Consider the following 21,854-nt stretch of genomic DNA (forward strand, 5'->3'; position numbering starts at 1 on the left):
CAGTATCACTAAACAGATAGCAGGACAGACTAATACCTGTCATTCTAGGCAGTATCACTAAACAGATAGCAGGACAGACTAATACCTGTCATTCTAGGCAGTATCACTAAACAGATAGCAGGACAGACTAATACCTGTCATTCTAGGCAGTATCACTGTCTAGTTTTGTACCGAAATTCAATGTACTAACATTATACGTACCCACTGATGTTCAGATATGAATGTGAGTTTATTATTATTATTATTATTATTATTAATAACAGAAAAATAATTCAGCAATAAATTAAACAACATACAAAGGCTTTATGCAGAGCTTGGACATTTTCATTATTTTCCTATGGCATTCCTTGGATCTATACGAAAACTTAAATGCAGTGTGAGAACTAGAAAAAGGTTGGAAAATCTATCATTCGATATGCATAAACACAGTGTATGTACTTATTTTATCTATAGAACACAATCACATGCATTTTCTGATTCTTACCCAGTGCTAAAATGAAATAGAATCAGAATAGACCCCAACCAATCTAAATACAGAAACTCTGATGTATACAGATTCTGATGATTGATAAGGCTGTTTTAATAACTTTGTTTGTCTATCTGCTTCTTGTTGAATTAGCTTTGTATTGTCCTTAAGCAATGACTTATTTTTCCTATCCTTTATAACTGTCGAACATCTATCTTGCACATTTCTGAACCTTCACTTTTTTGTTTTCGTATCTTTTGCTAACATGTTGTTATAGTCACCCAGTCCAATATCTTCAATCCCCCATGAGTTACTTACATGATATTGCTCAACACATAGGTTCATAGGTTCATAGGTTGGTACTAGGCTATCAGCCTTAGGGCCTATACAAGCCTAGCCATAACAATTCCCCTGCTATTTCTTCCCACATTATTTACTTTCCTGGACCCCTGTCTAGCAGGGCAACTGACGTGATCACTGGGGTGAATTTCCTTTCTCCCATCCAATTGTCAAGGTTCCTCTTGAAGAGGTCCAAAGAGGCACTCTGCTTGATATGTATGGGCAATCTATTCCAGAGTCTGGGGAGTCTCTGGGTCAGGAACCTATCCTCCAGCATGTTTTGTTTATTGTGATGACAAGGTTTAGATCCCTGGAGCGTGTAGCTCTGAGGGATTGGGATTTCTTTAAGTCTAGCATGTCCAACAGCTCTGGGTTTGACATGGCCTTGTATGTTAAGCAGAGATCGCCTCTGAGTAGACGATATGCGACAGAGTATAGCTGGAGTTTTTTAAGGTGGTCAGTGTAGGGCAACTGCTTTAGGCCTGTGATTCTTTTAGTGAGGTATTTCTGAGGCCTTTCCAGTTGTTGCAGATGTCTTGAGAGTTACATACCAAATGGGGCATTGTATTCTATAATGGGTCTAATGAGGGATGAGTACAGTGGGACAATGACCTCATTCTTTCTGGATGAAAAGCCCTTTGTGATGAGGTGTGCCACATAGAAGGATTTCCTGACTGTTGTGGCAATGTGGTTATCGAAGGTGAGACCACTGTCCACCTGTGTCCCTAAGTCTCTTATCACACTTTCTGTGTTTAGTGTACTGCCACCTATATGGTAATTCATGGATACATGTTTTTCCCAAAGGGATAACAATACATTTCTTGGCATTGAGCTTGAGCCCATGGCTCTGGCACCAAGCATCTGTTTCTGTAAGGCCCTTTTGTAGAGTATCCACATCATTTGGGGATTCAATAATGGCTCCCAGTTTGCAGTCATCTGCAAACTTTGTTAGCCAGAGTCCCTTAGTGTTGACCTGTACTTCAGAGAAGTAGATGCCAAACAAGAGCGGCCCCAGGACTGAACCCTGAGGTACTCCACTTGTCACTTGTTTGGAGCTGGATTTGGAGTCGGCTACTTTTACAGTGTGGGTTCTATCAGTAAGCCATTTAACAACCCATTGGGTGACATAGGGATTAATGCCCAACTTAGTAAGTTTATCTATGATTCCAGAGTGGGGGATGGTGTCAAAGGCCTTGGCAAGGTCTGGATAGGCTGTGTGGACCACCTTACCCTTGTCCACGGCTCTGGAGACTGATTCAAAGAAGTCAATCAGGTTCAGGAGACAAGATCGGCCCTTCACAAACCCAAACTGGGTGGGGTCCAGTGTTTGAAGGTTGCCAATGTCTTTGTTTATAAGTTCCATGATAATACGCTCCATGGCCTTGCAGATAAGGCTTGTCAGACTGATGGGACGGTAGTTTCTGGGATCCAAGGTGGATCCCCCCTTGTGGATTGGGATAACTGTAGCTCTGTGCCACTCAGTGGGCACAAAACCTGAGGTGAGGCTATGATTAAACATGACACTTAGGTGAGGTGCCAGTTCATATTGTAGTTCATGTAGTACACAGCCCGGGATGTCATCTGGTCCCATGGATGCTGTATTCTTGGCTTTAGAGAGTGCGTTTTGTACCTGTGTGGCCATTATTACTGGAATTTGGCAATCTTGCGGTATTGAGATGGGCCATTTAGGGGTGAGAGGGGGTGAAGTTGGCACTGAATCGATCTGCCAGGATATTGGCAATATCCTTTGGATCAGTATATTTAATGCCATTCTGTTTTAGCTCAGAGCAGATCTGAGCATTGCCATTTAGTTTCTTGACATAGTTATAGAATGCTTTGTGGTTGTCTTTGGAATCTTTGGCAATTTTATTTTCGTAACTAGCTTTGGAGGATTTTATGAGGCGTCTCAGTTTCTTACTGAGGCTAGTAAGGAGTTTTTGCATCCTGGGATTTTCCTCTTTTCTGCAAAAGTTTCTTCCTTTTGTTGTAAAGTTTGTTTATGGCAGGGGACCATCAGATTGGCTTCCTTTTTTTGGATGAGAGCATTTTGGTTCTATTTGGGATGGCACGATTCACGCATGAGTGGATGTGCTCGTACAGTGCCTTAGTGTAGGATTCAGCAGTTGAACTTTCAATTCCCGTCTGCATGGGTGTTATGAAGTTTGTCACTTCTGACTTGAGTAGCATGAAGTTGGCTTTGGAGAAGTTTTTTATGGTGGTTTCTTTACTGGGGGGGTGGGATGTGGATGTTAAGGGTGATTAGCTTATGGTCAGACCTGACTAACGAGGGGGTGACCATAGGTATGGAGCATTGATTTCCCATGTTGGTAATGACCAGGTCTAGGATATTGGAGCCCCTGGTGGGACTATGGATTAGTTGATCCAGGGCATTGGAATTTATTAATTCCAAGAACCGTTGCGCAAAGGTGTTGGGACATGAGTAGTTTTCCCAGTTAATGGCAGGGTAATTAAAATCACCCAGTATTAGGTTGTTTGGTTCTATCTTAATATTTTCCAGTATGTTTAGAAAGGTGTAGTGAGAATCTTGGGGTATGGTGGGGGATCTGTAGCAAGCTAAAATTTGGATTGCAGTCTTACCTAGTGTTAGTTGCACTTGGAGAATTTCAGACACATTGTGTTTGCCAACTAGCCTGGTGGTGTGAATATCCTTGGTGAATATTGACACTCCTCCACCTTTAGTGTTTCGGTCCTGGTTTGGTGGCCGAAAAGTGTGGTAAGAGTTGTAGCCTGGTATTGCAGGGGTGCTCTCTGGAGCCTTGAACCAGGTCTCAGTTACTACACAGATATCGATGTTCTCCATTTTTAGTTGGATCTATACGAAAACTTAAATGCAGTGTGAGAACTAGAAAAAGGTTGGAAAATCTATCATTCAATATGCATAAACACAGTGTATGTACTTATTTTATCTATAGAACACAATCACATGCATTGTCTGATTCTTACCCAGTTGTCCTCACATATTTTAGCATTTTATGAGAAGTAGCATGTACTTACAATTATGAATTGCTGGATAATTAAGCAGACAGAGTAATTATACTGAATTTGAGTATAAAAGTGTACATACCTGACTTACACAGAAGTGTCTACATTAATGCATATTGAGTTTTGGAAAGCACGGCTGATTCTGTTTTAGAAAATGCAATGCCCAAGTACCTACCAAAAACTCTTAATAACATTTCTAATAAACAGTATCTAAAAGCAGAAATGCATGACTGCACATCCATGAAGACTGAGATGTCATGCAACTCAATGGTGGCAAGCTACAATCTGTTCTCTACACTGTGCCGAAGAATGACCAACAGAACTAAAGCCTTTATTTACAGGCTCTAAGGAAATTGTAAAAACATGTATAAATATATCATGGATACAAGTCACAGTCTTTCTAGTTTAGAACAGTTTTCAGTGGTACAGTGTGGTAAAAAATTGTCCTAAGAGATAAAGCAGCTTATAGTGTGTGTGTGTGTGTGTGTGTGTGTGTGTGTGTGTGTGTGTGTGTGTGTGTGTGTGTGTGTGTGTGTGAGAATGTCAAGCAGATGGATTTTACCTCACTACAGAACCCATGTTACTACCTGTTTGGTCTGCACACTTCAGGAGTTTCACTATTCAATGTGTTACAGTGTTGTTGTGCTCAATCTATTTCCTTCTTTGTATGAACGTCATGGCATATTGTTTACCAATGTGATGGTATGTCAAAGTAAATCACATAAAAAAATATATGTATATATATATATATATATATATATATATATATATATTTATGAATGTATGTATATACAATGTATGTATATATACTGCAAATACTCCAGCACATAAAAAATACTCCAGCACATAAAAAACAGGAAAGCAGTATTGCAAACTGAGTTTATTTAGCAAACAGTCCACTGCCCATACCAGTTTTGCTGCATGGCATCATCAGTGTGTGTCTCGCGGCAAAAGTACCATACTGATTAATATACAATCATATTTAAAGCAACAGAAACCCTAAAATATCCCAACATGCACAATAATTCTCTTGCAACAAAATTAAATTTACCATATTCATATTGCACAATAGAGCTAGACCATTCAAACTGCCTTAATATCCTAAAATAATAGATCTTCTAAACCCAAAAAGTTGATACATATTACCAATGGTCATTAAGACCTGGTTTAAATATGGCTTCCAAATTTATTATCCACATTCGTTCCTTCTTAGTCAACAGCTGATGCTTTTTAAACGTAGTCAAATTATCCCCTTCACCTTTGTCTATCCCCAGAAACATAAAATTGGCTGTGCTGTGTTGTATAATATGCTCATACAATGCACTGGGGGTTCGCTTACATTTAATATCACTCACAAGCAGTACTTTACATTGTTTGAATACACATGATGTCTGTCCTATGTAAAACGAACTACATTGGCATATCACCATATATATTACCCATTTGCTGGTACAAGTAATTAAATGTCTAATATCATAGACTTTTGGGGTATTGACTGAAGTGAAAGATTTTGTCCTGGAAATAAGATTGCAGTATTTACAATGCCCACAAAAGGTACTATCCACTAGCACTTTTCGAGCCAGGCCACTACCTGAAGTGTGGCCTTTTTTGTATGCCGAAAAATGCTGTCCCAATGTTTTACCTTTTTGAAAACCAAACCTACATCTATCATCCAACAGTGGTGCAAAAAAAGGATCTGACTTTAAAATGTGTCAGTGATTGGATATTACTGAATGGATCTTAAATGTATTATTTCCAAAAGTATTTATCAATCTAAGTTTATCACCTCCCTCAGGAGTTGTAACCCTACTCTCATCTAAAAGGCTGGACCTAGGTGTAAAATTGGACTGTTCATATGCTTGTTTAATCACCGATTCCTGATATCCCCTAGCTGTAATTCAGGACTTAAGATGTTGGGCCTCCACTGAAAAATCCTTATCTGTGGTGCAGATATATCTGATTCTTTGAAACGGGTCGATATCATAACTTCGAAGATGTAAAACTTTGAAAGTTAAAATATCAAACCCACAACATCGAATGATGAAAATAGCAAAGCCCCGGAACATCGAAATCTTACCTAGGGCAAGTATTCGGTGGGCTGTTCCATGGCTTCAGTATTTCCTGCACTGTGGTGCGAGAGTTACGGACCTTAGGGTTAGGGTGTGGGTTAAGGTAAGTGGATAGTTAATAATGTATGTATGGTGTAGTGTAGGGTTGTGTTTGGCTTTGGGGCTATTATCTATAATATGCCCCAGATGGCAACTGCTAGTATGTAACAAATAATTTTTGGTAAAAGGTTTCCTATAAGGATGCATTATCATTGTCCCATCTATAGTTTTTGTCATATTAACATCAAGGAAATCAGTGTTAAACAAGTCAATCTTACCACTAAAATGAATATCATATTTATTGTTGTTTAAATAAACAACAAATGCAAACCAGCTGTCTAAGCTGCCATTCCAAACTACCCAGCAATCATCCAAGTATCTGCTCCACATAATCAAGTGGGATAAAAATTGATTGTTTTCACTATAAATATATTGATGTTCAAAATATCCCATGAAAAAGTCCGCATATATGGGGGCAAAAGTCACCCCCATAGCTATTCCTTTAATCTGCAAATATCAATCCTGCCCATATACAAATGCATTATGTTCTAATACCAGCCCTAACAGAGTCAGTAAAAATTCCTTTTCTGCCTCATTATATATACCTGAATACTGCAACCAATGCTTCGTTGCAGTAATTCCTCCTTCATGTGGGACACTGGTATATAATGCTTGCACATCTATGGTCCCCAAATATGCATTATTTGAAATTTGCAAATCACTCATAAGTTTCAAAAACTGGTTGGTATCCTTGATTCTAGCCCATATAAATACCAGTAAAGGTCTGAGTTTAAACTCAAGGTATTCTGGAAGAGGTTCAATAAGAGAACCTCTTCCTGCCACAATGGGACACCCTGGAGGATGGGTGACTGATTTATGAATCTTAGGTACTAAATAAAAATATTGTGGCTGTGGATTCTCTACCTTCAATTGGGTTACTAACGTCTCTGAAATAATCCCATGCTCCTTCATCTGATGTAAATATCCATCTATAATGCTATTGAACCCTGAAGTTGGCTCCAATGGGAGATGATAATAGGATACAAAATCTGATAGGTGCCTACTAGCCTCATAATCATAATCCTGTTTGTCCCAAACTACTATAGTGCCTCCCTTGTCTGCTCCAGAGATAACCAACTTGTCATTTTGCTTTAATTGCCCCAAGGCTTTCTTTTCTCCCACAGTTAAATTATTTGAGAATTTTTTAAAGATTTATCCTTGATTAACATGCAACTTATGCAATACTAGTTTCTCAAAAATCTTAAATGACCCCTGATAGGGAGGCTGAAACCTGGATTTTCTAAAAGTAAAAGATACCCTATCAGGTACCGATGGTACATGCTGTCTCTGTGCAAAGAAATGTTTCAAATTAAGTGCTTGACAAAAATCTTTAACAACATCGTAATGAGAGACAAAAATGATGGCACAAATCCCAATCCTTTATTTAACAATTGTGATTCTACTTCAGAAAAACAATAGTCCGTCAATTTCACCACCAACTGGTTTTCATCATTGCCACTAATAATGGACCCATGTCCATCTATTGTGCCTGTAGACTGTAGATGAACATCCATTCCACTTCCTCGCTTCTTATGTTTCTGGCCTCCCCTTCTAAAGGGACTCTAGATCTCGTAGACACAGGGGAATCAAAGACACTAGTTCCCCTGTTTCAGTCTCAGTATCAGTGTTCGAATACCCTGATGAGACTTCTGAAGTACTTGGCATATGGTTGGTTTTCCTCAAAATAGACCTAACTCTTTTTCTCTTAGGTCTATTGGGACTTTTGTTATCTGAAAAACGGGCAGCCCTCTTGCTTTTCTTCCACGTGTAAACACTTTCACTATTAAAGTCATTTAAATCTGTTTGATACTTCTTAATTTTTCATGCCTGCAAATCTTGATCATATTTATCGGTCTCTGATAAAAGCATGGCATGTTTCTCAGCATAACCCTGTTGAGTGGAAAAAAATCTTCATACGCTCATAACAATCATTCAGTTTGGCTATTAAACCTGGTAACTGTTGTTTGTAGTATTCAACTTAACAGTAAAATAGATATATTTGAGGCCGTTTGTTGCATCTGCTGCCATTTTTTTCATAAATGTAGCATCTTCAGCCCTTACCCATGGTTCACATACACACACTGTCCCTGTGGAGCTATTTTAGCATTAGAATATACTTTAAGCAATTTACAGTGCCAAACATTAGAGCGTACCTTTTTGGTAATGTCTGCAAGTAGCTTAAACTGTTGATGCATGTCAGATTTCTCGTTTCCTATAGCAGTGCTCGTAAAGTCTTTCTCCAAAACAAAAGAAGAAAGATTATCTTTATCAGTCACCAAATTCTCCAAAAAAGTTTTGAAACCATGTCCCATTGCCATTTTCATGAAGACTGAAAATACCACCCAAAGCTGCCACCTGTGAATAATCCTTTTAATCGCCACACCACCTATAGTGTAATTATTGCCAATCAACAACCAATATCATAAGTACACTAGCCCAACTGTACATCAGCACATGTAAAATATCGAACCAAAAGCAAAAACTATGGTGCAGGATTATAATGTGCTCAGAGGAAAAACATCCACAATACAAATACTCCAGCATATAAAAAACAGGAAAGCAGTGTTGCAAACTAAGTTTATTTAACAAACAGTCCACTGCCCAGACTGGTTTCACCGCATGGCATTATCAGTGTGTGTCTCGTGACAACAGTACCATAGTGATTAATAAACAATTATATTTAAAGCAACAGAAACCCTAAACTATCCCAACATGCACAATAAAACTCAAACCTTTACTGGTATTTGTACGGGCTAGAATCAAGGATACCAACCAGTTTTTGAAACTTATGAGTGATTTGCAAATTTTAAATAATGCATATTTGGGGACCCTGTATGTACAAGCATTATATACCAGTATCCCACATGAAGGGAGGAATTACTGCAACTAAGTATTGGTTGCAGTATTCAGGTATATATAATGAGGCAGAAAATGAATTTTTACTGACTCTGTTAGGGCTGGTATTAGAACATAATGCATTTGTATATGGGCGGGATTGGTATTTGCAGATTACAGGAACAGCTATGGGGTTGACATTTGCCCCCATAGATGCAAACCTTTTCATGGGGTATTTTGAACATCAATATATTTATAGTGAAGCCAATCTATTTTTATCCCAATTGATTATGTGGCACAGATACTTGAACAATTTCTGGGTAGTTTGGAATGAGAGCTTAGACAGTTGGAGTGCATTTGTTGTTTATTTAAACAACAATAAAGCTGTTATTCATTTTAGTGGTAAGATTGACTTGTTTAACACTGATTTCCTTGATGTTAATGTGACAAAAACTGTAGCTGGGACAATGATAATGAGTCTTTATAGGAAACCTTTTACCAAAAATTCTTTATTGCACGCTATCAGTTGCCATCCGGGTCAAATTATAAATGACATCCCCAAAGCCCAGTTTCAAAGAATCAGGCATATCTGCACCATAGATAAGGATTTTTCAGTAGAGGCCCAACATCTTAAGTCCAGATTTACAACTGGGGGATATCAGGAATCCGTGATTAAACAAGCATATGAACAGTCCAATTTTACACTTAGGTCCAGCCTTTTAGATGAGAGTAGGGTTACAACTCCTGAGGGAAGTGATAAACTTCGATTGATAACTACTTTTGGAAATAATGCATTTAAGATCCAATCTGTAATATCTGAACATTGGCACATTTTAAAGTCAGATCCTTTTTTGCACCACTGTTGGATGATAGATGTAGGTTTGGTTTTTGAAAAGGAAAACATTGGGGCAGCATTTTTTTGGCATACAAAAAAGACCACACTTCATCTAGTGGCCCGGCTAGAAAAGTGCTAGTGGGTAGTACCTTTTGTGGGCATTGTAAATATTGCAATCTTATTTCCAGGACAAAATCTTTCACTTCAGTCAATAGACCCAAAGTCTATGATATTAGGCATTCAATTACTTGTACCATCGAATGGGTAATACATATCTCTGTATGCCAATGTGGTTCATGTTACATAGGACAGACATCATGTGTATTCAAACAACATATAGCACTACATGTGAGTGATATTAAATGTAAGCAAACCTGCAGTGCATTATATAAGCATATTATACAACACAGCACAGCCCATTTTGTGTTTCTGGGGATAGACAAAGCGGAAGGAGATAATTTGACTATATTTAAAATGGATCAACTGTTGACTAAGAAGGAATGAACATGGATAATAAATCTGGGAGCCTTATTTAAACCAGGTCTTAACTGACCATTGGTAATATGCAACAACTCTTTGGGTTTACAAGATCTATTTTTTAGGATATTAAGGCAGTTTGAATGGTCTAGCTCTGTTGTGCAATATGAATATGGTAAATTTAATTTTGTTGCAAGAGAACTATTGTGCATGTTGGGATAGTTTAGGGTTTCAGTTGCTTTAAATATGATTGTATATTAATCAATATGGTACTGTTGCCACGAGACCCACACTGATGACACCATGTGAAGAAACCGGTCTGGGCAACGGACTGTTTGTTAAATATATGCAGTTTGCAATACTGTTTTCCTGTTTTTTATGTGCTGGAGTATTTGTATTATGGATGTTTGTCCTCCAAGCATATTGTCCGCATGCTCCGTGTTTTTTTCTTATATGGATTTATGTCAAAATAATAAATTACCATGACGTCAAGTTGCAAATGGCAAGATGGAAATGACAAAAGTTTACATTCATGATCGTCAAGATCGTCTTAAGTTTTCACCACAAAAGGAGTCAGTTGGCTAATGTGGTGAACTCTGCCCTTTTCTGCACTGCAGTGTGATCTCAGATTTGTTATATCTAGTTGGGATTGAAGGCACAGCCCCCCACTTAGGTAGGTTTTATTTGCTTCATTTTTTTTAACTTTTTGGCCGATTGTTTACTTACCATGGGAGAATTTATGACGATCTGGACATTCGTGAAACTTTCATTGTTTTTGTCTCGCTGTTTTGCAACTCGACTTTATGATAATTCATTATCTTGACATAGACCATATATATATATATATATATATATATATATATATATATTTATATATATATAAATATAAATATATATATATATATATATATATATATATATATGTGTGTGTGTGTGTGTACTTGTGTAAGTCTGTGTGTGTGCATGTGTTTACTACAAGAGCCAGAATGTCAGGTAGAAAGACTACTGTCCTGAAGCCAAGGACTTAAATGTCTTTCAGCTCACAGCGGCTGTCACTTGTCCTCAAACTTAACTACATGTTCAGCCAAGCTGCAGCAGTTATGCAGAGACAGTAAAGCTGGCACACCTCATCAGGATGCAGAAGCCAAGTTCAAGAAAGGCAAGTGCAGCAACGACAGGAGGGGAGTGGCAGAGGGTAGAACCATAGGGTTTTATGGAACAATCAGGAGAGCGATTTCGGTTTAGGGAATGAGCAAAGATTGTTAGGCATAGGAAGGGGAGTTTCAGGTTAGGGACCAACTGAAAACTTTAGGTTTAGGGAGGGAAGTTTAGGGTTAGGAAAAATAACTTGATTATTTCGATTAGGAAGAGATGGGGAACTTTAGGTTTAAGGATGGGGTGATGGAATTTTAGGGTTAGGAAATGACTGAGAATATGTGGTTTAGATAAGGGGAGTTGAGATTTAGATTTAGGGAGCAACCAGGGACTTTTACATTTAGGGACAAGAAGAGTTCTGCATTTAAGATTAGGGACTGAGTGTGAGTTTTAGGCTAGAGCTAGAGCTCTGTTGGTGTCATGCCATTTAGTAGGGCTGGGTGATAGGAAGTTTAGGTAATTAAGTAGGACTGGGTTAGCAAGGGTTAGGACTGTTAGTATTTAAAGCAAGTATTTGTGAACAAGTGTTTCATGAGCTAATAGTCTCGGAGCACTTGTAGTATATATATAAAACCTCACTAGCACGTATATGCAAGGTATACAGACACGTGCACACACACACACACACACACACACACACACACACACACACACACACACACACACACACACACACACATTTTAATACTGCTGAAATAGTAAGCTTTGCTGTTTTTGCACTTGTTTAACTGATTATAGATAATAAGCGGTAGTCAGACTTTATTTATTTATTTTATTTTGGTAACTGGATAAGTGGATTGGTTAATAGAAAACACAAAACAGAAACCTCAGTTGATCATCACTCAGTGACTCAATGGCATAAAATGCATTTTTTAGATAACACTTAGTATTTCTTGACTAGACTGTTTTTTGATGTGATTTGTGTTATCTGTATAAAGCTTTTTGGAGTAGAATGACATTTTTATTGTTGTGATGAAATCCAGGGGGTATTTGGGATAAAAGTACATGAGAAAGGATCGTAAGAACATGTATGTGCTTAACATTTTTTCTGTGCAAGCACTTCTTTGATAATAAAGCGTGCATTGTACTTTGTTGGTTTTTGGGATTCCTTTCCAGCATTTGATGCTGTTGAGGCACTGAGTGACAATTTTGATGGGAGTTTGCATTTTATGTTATTAATCTATTTGAATCCCCTGGACCTTTCTTTGTGGATTGAGTAACAGACCCTTTTCTGTGATGACAAAGGGATACTGGGCAGAAATTATACTATCAAAGAATACAGTCTGAGTATTACATCAAATATTTAAAAATAATCAAGTATTTTTTACACTGATTATCCTAAGAAGGTTTGAACAAAGGAAATTACATGAAATATTATTTACAATGAGTCATTTTATGATTACCTTTTACAATTCAAACAGTGGGGCACTTAGGATTTGTTGAGCAAGCAACAATCATGATACAAGTATCCATTAAACAAATACACATTCAGACAACCTGTCTAGAGGCCGAGAGTATAGGCTTTGTGTAGAAGGCTGGTTATTAATTAACGAACTTGATGGAGCTGACTGACCAATACTTATGGCGCTAACGTTTTGCAACAAAAAACTGAGGGTAATGCCACTCAATGCCAGAAGTCTAAACCTCAAAATGCACGCACTCAAGGCACGTATGGAGAAAATCGATATATGTGCAGTAACAGAAACCTAGTTTAAGGATCCAGAGAGCTGGGACCCCAGCACTACTAGGCTATAACTCATACCAAACATTTCGGCCACAACACCCGGACCGAAATACAAAAGGCGGAGGCGTATCCATATTCATCAAGGATACCCACACCTCAAGGTTAGTGGCACAGCACAATGCTTCAGAGATCATCCAGTTGCAACTAACAATGGGCAAAACTGCAATTCAAATTATAGCTTGCTACAGATTACCCATCATGTCCCAGGTCCCCCATTCTGCATTTCTGGAAACACTGGGAAACATAAAGGTCCTACCAAACAACCTAATATTGGGTGATTTCAATTACCCAAACATTAACTGGGAGAACTACTCAAGTACTAACTCCCTTGCCCAACATTTCCCAGAATTTATAAACTCAAACACCCTGGATCAACTGGTCAACACTCCCACCAGAGGTGACAACATATTGGACCTGGTCATCACCAACATGGGTGACTGGTGTTCCACAATGGAGGTCAACCCCACGCTGGTTAGATCTGACCATAAACACTTTGGATATCCACATTCCGCCCCCACCCACAGACAAGGAAACCACCATGAAAAACTTTTCAAAAGCAAACTTCAAGTTACTTAAGACTAAGGTGGAAAGTTTCAAAGCCCCCATGCTAAAGGATAATGCTGTCCAAGCTGCAAAATCCTTTACTAATGCAGTCTATGGGCACCTACAAGAATGCATGGATCATGCTATCCCAAGCAAAACCAAGACTCACTCCTCCAAGAAAAGGAAACCAGTCTGATGGGCCCCTGCTATAAATCAGCTATACAATAGAAGGAGGAAACTAGTACAGAAAAGAGTAAAATCCCAAGAAGGGAAGACATCCCTGATCAGTAACAGCAAGAAACTATGATCCCTCTTAAAATCATCCAAGGCGAGTTTCGAAAACAAAATTGCCAAGGACTCCAAAGATAACCACAAGCCATTCTTTAGCTATGTCAAGAATCTAAGTGGCAATGCTCAGATCTGCTCAGAGTTAGTGCGGAATGGCACAAAATACACTGAACCGAAAAATATCGCCAACATCCTGGCAGACAGGTTCAGTGCAAACTTCACCCATCTATCACCCCCAAAAGGGCCTATAACCATACCAGAAGAATGTAGGCCCCCTGAAATCACAGACACTCAGGTTAAAACAGCCCTCTCCAAAGTCAAAAACATAGCATCAATGAGACCGGACAGTGTCTCATGCTGAGTCCTACATGAGCTCAAAGATGAACTAACCCCTCACCTAAACACACTGTTCAAACTCAGCCTCTCCACAGGCTACGTACCCATAGAGTGGCACACAACAACGGTTATTCCACTCCACAAAGGTGGAGTCACAACAGACCCTATAAGCCTGACTAGCTTGTTCTGCAAGGCTATGGAGTGCATCATCATGGAACTCATTAACAGAGACATTAGGAACCTCCAAACACTGGACCCTATCCACTTCGGCTTTGTTAATGGCAGATCATGCCTCCTAAACCTGGTGGACTTCTTTGAGACAGTTACCAAGGGTATAGATGAGGGAAAGGTGGTGCACACAGCCTACCTAGATCTCACAAAGGCCTTCAACACCATTCCCCATTCTGGTATTATAGACAAGCTCACCAGCCTGAACATAAACCCCTACATCACAAGATGGGTTGCCAACTGGCTCACAGACAGAACCCACATTGTGAGAGTTGCAGGAGCTAGGTCCGACTCTAAACCGGTTACAAGTGGCGTTCCCCAGGGCTCAGTCGTAGGACCCCTCCTGTTCGGCATATACTTCTCAGAGGTACAGGCAAGCACAGGAGGACTTTGGCTGACCAAGTTCGCAGACGACTGCAAACTAGGGGCTATAATTGACTCTCTGGCTGACACAGACATCCTCCAAAAGGGTCTCACTGAGACAAATACCTCATGTCAAAATCATGGCCTCAAGCTAAATGCCAAAAAGTGCATAGTCATCCCCTTTGGAAAAAACAAAGTACCCACAAACTACCACATAGGTGGTAGTCCCCTAAATACAGAAAATGTAATAGGGGATCTGGGGACCCAAGTAGATAGTAATCTCTCCTTTGATAATCACATTGCCAAAGTGGTTAGAAAATCCTTCTATGTTGCCTACCTAATCACAAAAGGGTTCACATCCAGATCAAAAGAGGTCATTGTGCCCCTCTACTCATCACTCATCAGACCCATCATAGAGTACAAAATCCCATTTGGGATGTACCTTACAATACACCTGCAACAGCTAGTAAGACCACAGAAGTACCTCACCAAGAGGATCACTGTCCTCCAACAGATGCCCTATGCAGCTCGACTGAAGAAACTCCAGTTGTACTCAGTTGCATACCACCTATTCAGAGGTGATCTCTGCTTGACATACAAGGCAATGTCCAACCCAGAATTGATGGACATGCTCCACCTAAAGAAAACCTTATCCCCTCGAGCCACATGCTCTAAGAATCTAAACCTCACCACAACAATAAATAGGACATGCTGGAGGGATAGATTCCTGTCCCCGAGACTTCCCATGCTTTGGAACAAGATTCCAAACTACATTAGGTAGAGCTCCTCGCTAACACTCTTCAAGTGAAACCTTCACAAGTGCATGGGAAACAGAAAGCTTACCCCTGGGATCACTTCAGTGGCTCTGCTGGACAGAGGCACAGGGAACTAAACTAAGGGGGCAGAGAAAGCCAACACATTCTTGCTAGGCTTATAAATGCCTTCGGGCAGATAGCCTAGTACCTACCTATGAACCTATGAACCTATAATCTACTCACTAATTAGCTTGTTTCTTGACTGGAGGAAGATGCATAGCTTGACTCCCAATCTGAAGCTGTTATTTTATTATGACTCTCACTAACAGTACTCAAAAGTTATTTTTTTACAATTGCATGACAATCCAAAAACTTTCATTAGTTATGGCTGCAGTGTGGTTGCAGGTGCTTAGCACACTGAAGAGTTGCAATGTGTACCCCAGAATATGAAGAAAATGTTGAACACCTTTGAAGTAGCAACTATGTAGACTGGTGGTCTGCTGCTGTGACTGACAAGAGCAAAGAAGAATTATTCTGTTTGACTATAAAGGTCAGTCACATGCATTCTAAAAAAAGGCATGAGTACCCTTTAGAACAAAAGAAACAAATAATATGTCTGAAAAATGATGCAACTTGATTACAAAATAAGGTAGATTATTCTGAAAGAAGCCAAAGAAAAATGTGCATATAACTATCCTTCCCTAAGGATGTAAACAAGTTGAATTTATTCATGTGTACCCATAAAAAAAAATTGCCCACCTTGAATGGTCCCAAGAATGCAGACTGGAGTATTGAGGGGATTTAAACAGTTTCCAGGAGCTACAAAAGTCCTTTACACCAGAGGAAATTGCCGTGTAAATTCTATTCTTGTACTGCTAAAGAGTTACTTCTACATCATGCAGCATTGTATAAGGACATTAGGGTTAACAGCTTGGTCTTTAAAATATTCCAGGACTTTTCAAGAGGCCTGTTTTATGGAATGAGAGCACCTGCTGAAGCTTGTAGAAGACTTAAAGCAATGGCCATGATCATTTGGCCTTCCTTTCCTTGTGGATGGCAGTGATATACTGAGGGGAGTAGTGCCAGAAATCAGAAGATGTACTAGCTTTACTCACAAAGCTGATAGTTCAGTGCTCCAGTTCTATATACCCTCCTCAGCGTGGATGTAGATAACAGACTGTGCAATGAAGAGATGATGATAAAGGGAGACCACTTGTAGTACATAAGACTCAGTAAAGTCTATGAAGGAATGGCTGGGGTCTTATGTAAGGAAGAAGGAAGTAGACAGAGGCATTTCTAACTACATGCAGACAAATATATGTTCTGTCAGACTGGTTAGAAAGAACTTTCCCCTCAATCTTCTATATAGTGATTTTTCTAAAATATTTGTATATGCTTAAAAATGTGTCCAGTGATACAAAATCTAAGTAGACTCATAAAGATACTATAAAGCTTTGCAATGATAATACGTGGAAAGGGTAAGGTTCAGAATTAACATGGACAGGTTGAAGTGAATCATGGATGTAAGATGATGAGAGATGCCAGACTTTTAGCTGATAAAGTGGCTGTAATTTCTGGGACATGAAAAGTCTAATATTGTAAGCAGATACTAATGGTAAATAGCAGTGACAAACTAAAGAAAGATGAGGTAAAAAAACAAGTGGAGGGTAAAAAAAATGAGATAAATGAAGCAAAAATCACTAGCATTTCTGTTTGAAAGATTCTGTGATGAAGTGGTCATTGTGGGGGAGGATTCAGGGCCAAGGACCTGTGCAAGGATGGCTTATGGGATAATTCCAGAATACTGATGGGGGAAGTGGATCATTGGCTAAAATGGGGGGGGGAATAGGTATAACAAGAATAGCTGATTTTTGTCATTTATTGGAAACAGACTGGCTCTAGACAAGGTCTAGGACATATTCAAATGAAGGTAGCATGTACAGACTGAGATCTGGCTAGAATATAACCAATCATGAGAAAAGGCATGCAGCAAATCAGCCATGGGGAAGATGGGGTTATGGTCAGAGCACTCAAATGAAGATTTTCCAGTTGACTGTAAGACATTGACCTAGAAGGGCTGCGGAGCAGATCAGTACAGGAAACTACTGAAAATATTGTTTTAAAACAGATCATTTGTCAAAAGAATAGATAGAGATACAGAGAGGAATGGATGGAATGATGCAGACTGCAAAGAGGTTTGATGCAGAACACTGAAACTAAAACTCCGGACAGCTAGGAATATGCAAATGATGATACTGCTTATATGATAGTTGATCTCCTTCAGGTCTTTTTGAAGAGTATATGGATGTTGCTTTATGTGTGAGGTATCAGAAGATGGGATGCTGTACATGTTTTTGGACTGCCAGTTTACCAAAGATCTATGGGAAAGGAATCATAAAATGTGGCAGATAATCTCCAACAGATTGGGTTTAATTTTATTTGAAAATAAGTTGGCATTTTTTGGATTGGAGCTCTTCAGAAGTCAAAAAATTTGTTACTATTAATGGAAGTATTTGAAAAGTCCACCAGTCCAGGTATCGAAGGTTAAGGAAATATAGAAGGCTAATAAACGTTGGGAAAACACATAACATATGTACACTCTTTCTGCAAACACACATAATGGGTAAACGTAAATAGAGTATTAGCAGGCAATGAGTAAATGCAAGTGAAAGAAGTGATGGGAATGGCAGGGTTAGAGATACATGTGCTTATAACAATGTTCAAATAGAGAAGAGACGATTCACTTTTCCTTTGTATTTATTCTGAAGGAATCAGGGCTCATTCAATAAATATGGTATACTATGACCAGATAGCATAGGAATTAATTAGGACTGTAGCTCTGTTAAATGTATTAGCTATGCGATGAACATGGATTAAGAGTTCTTGCACTATAGTTATGCTCATACAGTTACATGATTTATTTATTTGCTTGTTTCCTGTGCTACAGCACTGATCCATATGGACCAGTTTCAGGCTCAGTCTGGGGTTACATAATAATGTAAGAAGTATAAAGTTAAGAAACTCTGAATATATTTTATTTACCGCCTTGTCTAAAGCTGTTTGTAGTGATATGTATATAAATTGTCTGAGTCAGTTTCACAGACATTGTCAAACACTTAACAGTGAAAGCAATAAAAAGAAAGAAAGAAAGAAAGAAAGAAAGAAAGAAAGAAAGAAAGAAAGAAAGAAAGAAAGAAAGAAAGAAAGAAAGAAAAATAAGGAAAGAAAGATTGCTAGGGAAAGGTTTCTCCACCGAGGCTGGTCATTAACAAAGAGTTAACCACTGTGACACTCTACTAAGAATGCAATAAAGGGAGGTGGTATTGTGCAGCAATAGGTTAACTAATGCAGACTACAATCAAACATTTGTACTGGACTTCCTTGTGGAGATGTGTGTTTACACTGAGATAGGAATCTGTCACCTTTTAAAGGTTGAAGCTAGTAAATTATTAAAAGTACTGGAACAAGGGAAGAAATGCTGTGCCCTGTACAGTATATGCTGGTTTAGGGTATTTGTGGTGCAACTGATTGTGCTTTATAATTAAGATTGTAGAATGTAATCTTTACTGTAAGCTTGGGTGACTGGGAGAAAGAATATTTGTTGTAAACATTTAAATAAATGAAAAATTAGCAAGAGATCAGTCATTTGTTTAATGAGTAATTATTCTGTACGTTTTATTTCTACTTCAACTTTTTTTTCTTTTTAACAACGCATATATATTTGCACCAGCTAGCTTGCATGTGTATGTAAAGCAAAAAAAAAATGCCCCGCTTAACTACTTTAACTTATCCAGATCCTTGTAAGAATTGTTGTAAGTTCATTCAGATATATGTTTGAGTATATACTTGAAAAAACAAAAAAATGATGAACAGGAATTAAAAGCATAAATTACAGCAGGTAGGTAATACAGAATTAATATTTCAGCTGCTGAACTATAAACTTGTCACTGGGAACACATAAAATTAAAAATATTTAATAATAAGGACTGGTAAACTGTGTGAAAACAGATGAACACTGTAGGATACTCATACGAAAGAAAAGAAGTGAAATAAAGGAATTATGCATTTTCTGAAACATAAACATTCTGTTTAACACTTACTAACTATGATGTACTTACATCTTTCAGACAGTGTCTCCGAATGGAAACAAATCTACAGAACTTCAAAACATTCATACAAGCCGAGAGAGTTCGATCAACTGCTAGACGCTGCGGAAAAAAATGTTAAGAACAACATTGACAATATTATTAAGCAAATTAGAGATTTAGCAAGCTGAGAATATATTTGGTGTTACAACTTAATTACTGCACTTACAAATGAAAGATTACAAAGGCAGAAGCATGTCGAAGGAGAGATACTCATGTTCCAGTGGCTTGATTATAAGCAGTACATTACCTAAGGGCAGTTTTTGGACTATGTTAATTACATACTGAGATATGATACATATGCATGCGCATCCAAAGTGCAGCACCATTCTGTGAATTGATATGTTGAAATAAAAAGGAAGCAAAGCATTTAATATGACAGTGCTCTGTCAGTGTTATTTAATTTAGTTTATTTATATTGGTATTCCACTTTAGGGTTTGTTTATAAATTTCTAATTATATTTGATGTAGATAGGGACTACCTTTCAATATAACTACTTAGACACTGGCTGAAGCAATGGGTCTACTGGAAGATAATTACATTGAATGTTATTAACATCATCAAGGAACTGAAGAAGGTGTGCTTCTGAGAAGTCCATAAACACAGTAGTATTCTCAGAAGAAGTATCACTAGTTCTAAAGGAAAATGTCATTCATTTAACAAAGAAAGGTGATACATATGGAGGTATCCAAGAAATGTCATATTTATGAGGACAAAATCAAGGGTATTTGGGCTCCTATTGGGATATTTTTAACTATCTGTACAGAGGAGATAGCAATTATAATGCCAAGGAAGTGATGGGCATACTGACCATTGGCAGTATAGGTCAGCCAGTTTATTGAGGAATAGTTGACATCTTCCAACAGAAATGTGTTGAGTTTAATGTGGATTTTAGCTAAGGTATTTAAATTCATATCACTGTCAGAAGTGGACAATGAGGGTCATCTTTATCTTGCTATGAAGTGGTAATTAATCATGTTTAGGGTGGTCTGGATATTTAAGAATTTAAATTTGGTGCTCCAAGGAATCAGTAATAAGGTGATTATATCCTTGATAAGTGCTCCTACAAAATTGACAGTAGGTTTGAAGACATGATAGGCACTAACCTCTGAAGCAGGGGGACCAGCATTGCTTTGAAACCATATATCTTTAACTACAAGTATATAAACATGTTCAAGTGCAGGAAGGCCTCAGGTTCAGGCATGTTTTTCATTAAGATTCCTGACACTAAATGGAACAACATTCATGTGTTCAGAATAAGACTTGACAAAGTTTGAAAGGCTATCAGACAGACACTACTTAAAAAGGGCACTATGGGAGCAGAAAAGGCTTCAGCCAGCACATGAAAACTACATTAAGAAAGGTGCATGTCATTTTCACAAAGCAGGAAGGCTTACTAGCCATCTCATCTTTAAGGCTATGCAACAATACCAAGCTGATTCCTATAGTTTAAGATTTGATTATTTCAGCTTCCTTTTGTTTACCGTGTGACTCTGAACAAGCCACTTAACTAGAAATTGCTCTTTGTCAACAGGTATAGACTCCTCATGGCAGTCCTTGATGAAACACCTCATAACTGTCTATAAACATGAATTATTTGTGTATTGATACAGCTGTGTAGAACAGTGAATTGCTATGATATTTAGATCGAGTATGCTTTTTCTTTCTCTGATAAATAGATTAGAAAGATATATAGACAGATAGATGTAAGTACGTGTGTCTGTGTGTGTATGTGTGCGCACGTGCTAGTGCAATATTGTGCAAAGCCAACATGCACTGTGTTAGTGCACTGGATAAAAATGTACCTTGTTGATGTACCCAGACTAGTGTATATCACACATGAGCAATGTCTGTTACATCACCACTTTAATTACTCCAAAATGTTTGGGGTGGTGTAAGACTTTTTTTCTGCCGTGATTGTAGAGTTTGTTGTACTCCAACTTCATGGCTGATATTCATGGTAAAGAGGTAGATGCTAAAAGCTACTATTGTCCATTCTCAGCAATATGCTCATTTATGTTAATAACCATTCTGTTGTTAGTGTTTGCATGCTGTGTTATATGAGTCCACGCAAGGGATATGTGCAGTCAATGCATTTTACTTTTCTTTTTTCCTTTGATAAAGATCATTTTTGATTATACTTTGTTCTTCAAAATGGATGTTGTGATACAGT

General features: G+C 38.3%; 1 protein-coding gene across 2 annotated transcripts in view; it reads left to right on the forward strand.

The window, feature by feature from the left end:
• LOC122793553 (cytosolic phospholipase A2 gamma-like) overlaps positions 1–20,059 on the forward strand; it is a 679,208-nt gene extending 659,149 nt beyond the window's left edge. For both annotated transcript variants that reach the window (XM_044061702.1, XM_044061703.1), the window contains one exon: positions 19,663–20,059. In XM_044061702.1, coding sequence (XP_043917637.1) covers positions 19,663–19,811 — 149 coding nt within the window. In that variant the 3' untranslated portion in view covers positions 19,812–20,059. The remainder of the gene's footprint in view (positions 1–19,662) is intronic.
• The last annotated feature ends 1,795 nt before the right edge of the window (positions 20,060–21,854 follow it).

The sequence above is a fragment of the Protopterus annectens genome, chromosome 2.part0 (genome assembly GCF_019279795.1).
Source record: "Protopterus annectens isolate FY-2018-M chromosome 2.part0, PAN1.0, whole genome shotgun sequence".
Classification (NCBI taxonomy): Eukaryota; Metazoa; Chordata; order Ceratodontiformes; family Protopteridae; genus Protopterus; species Protopterus annectens.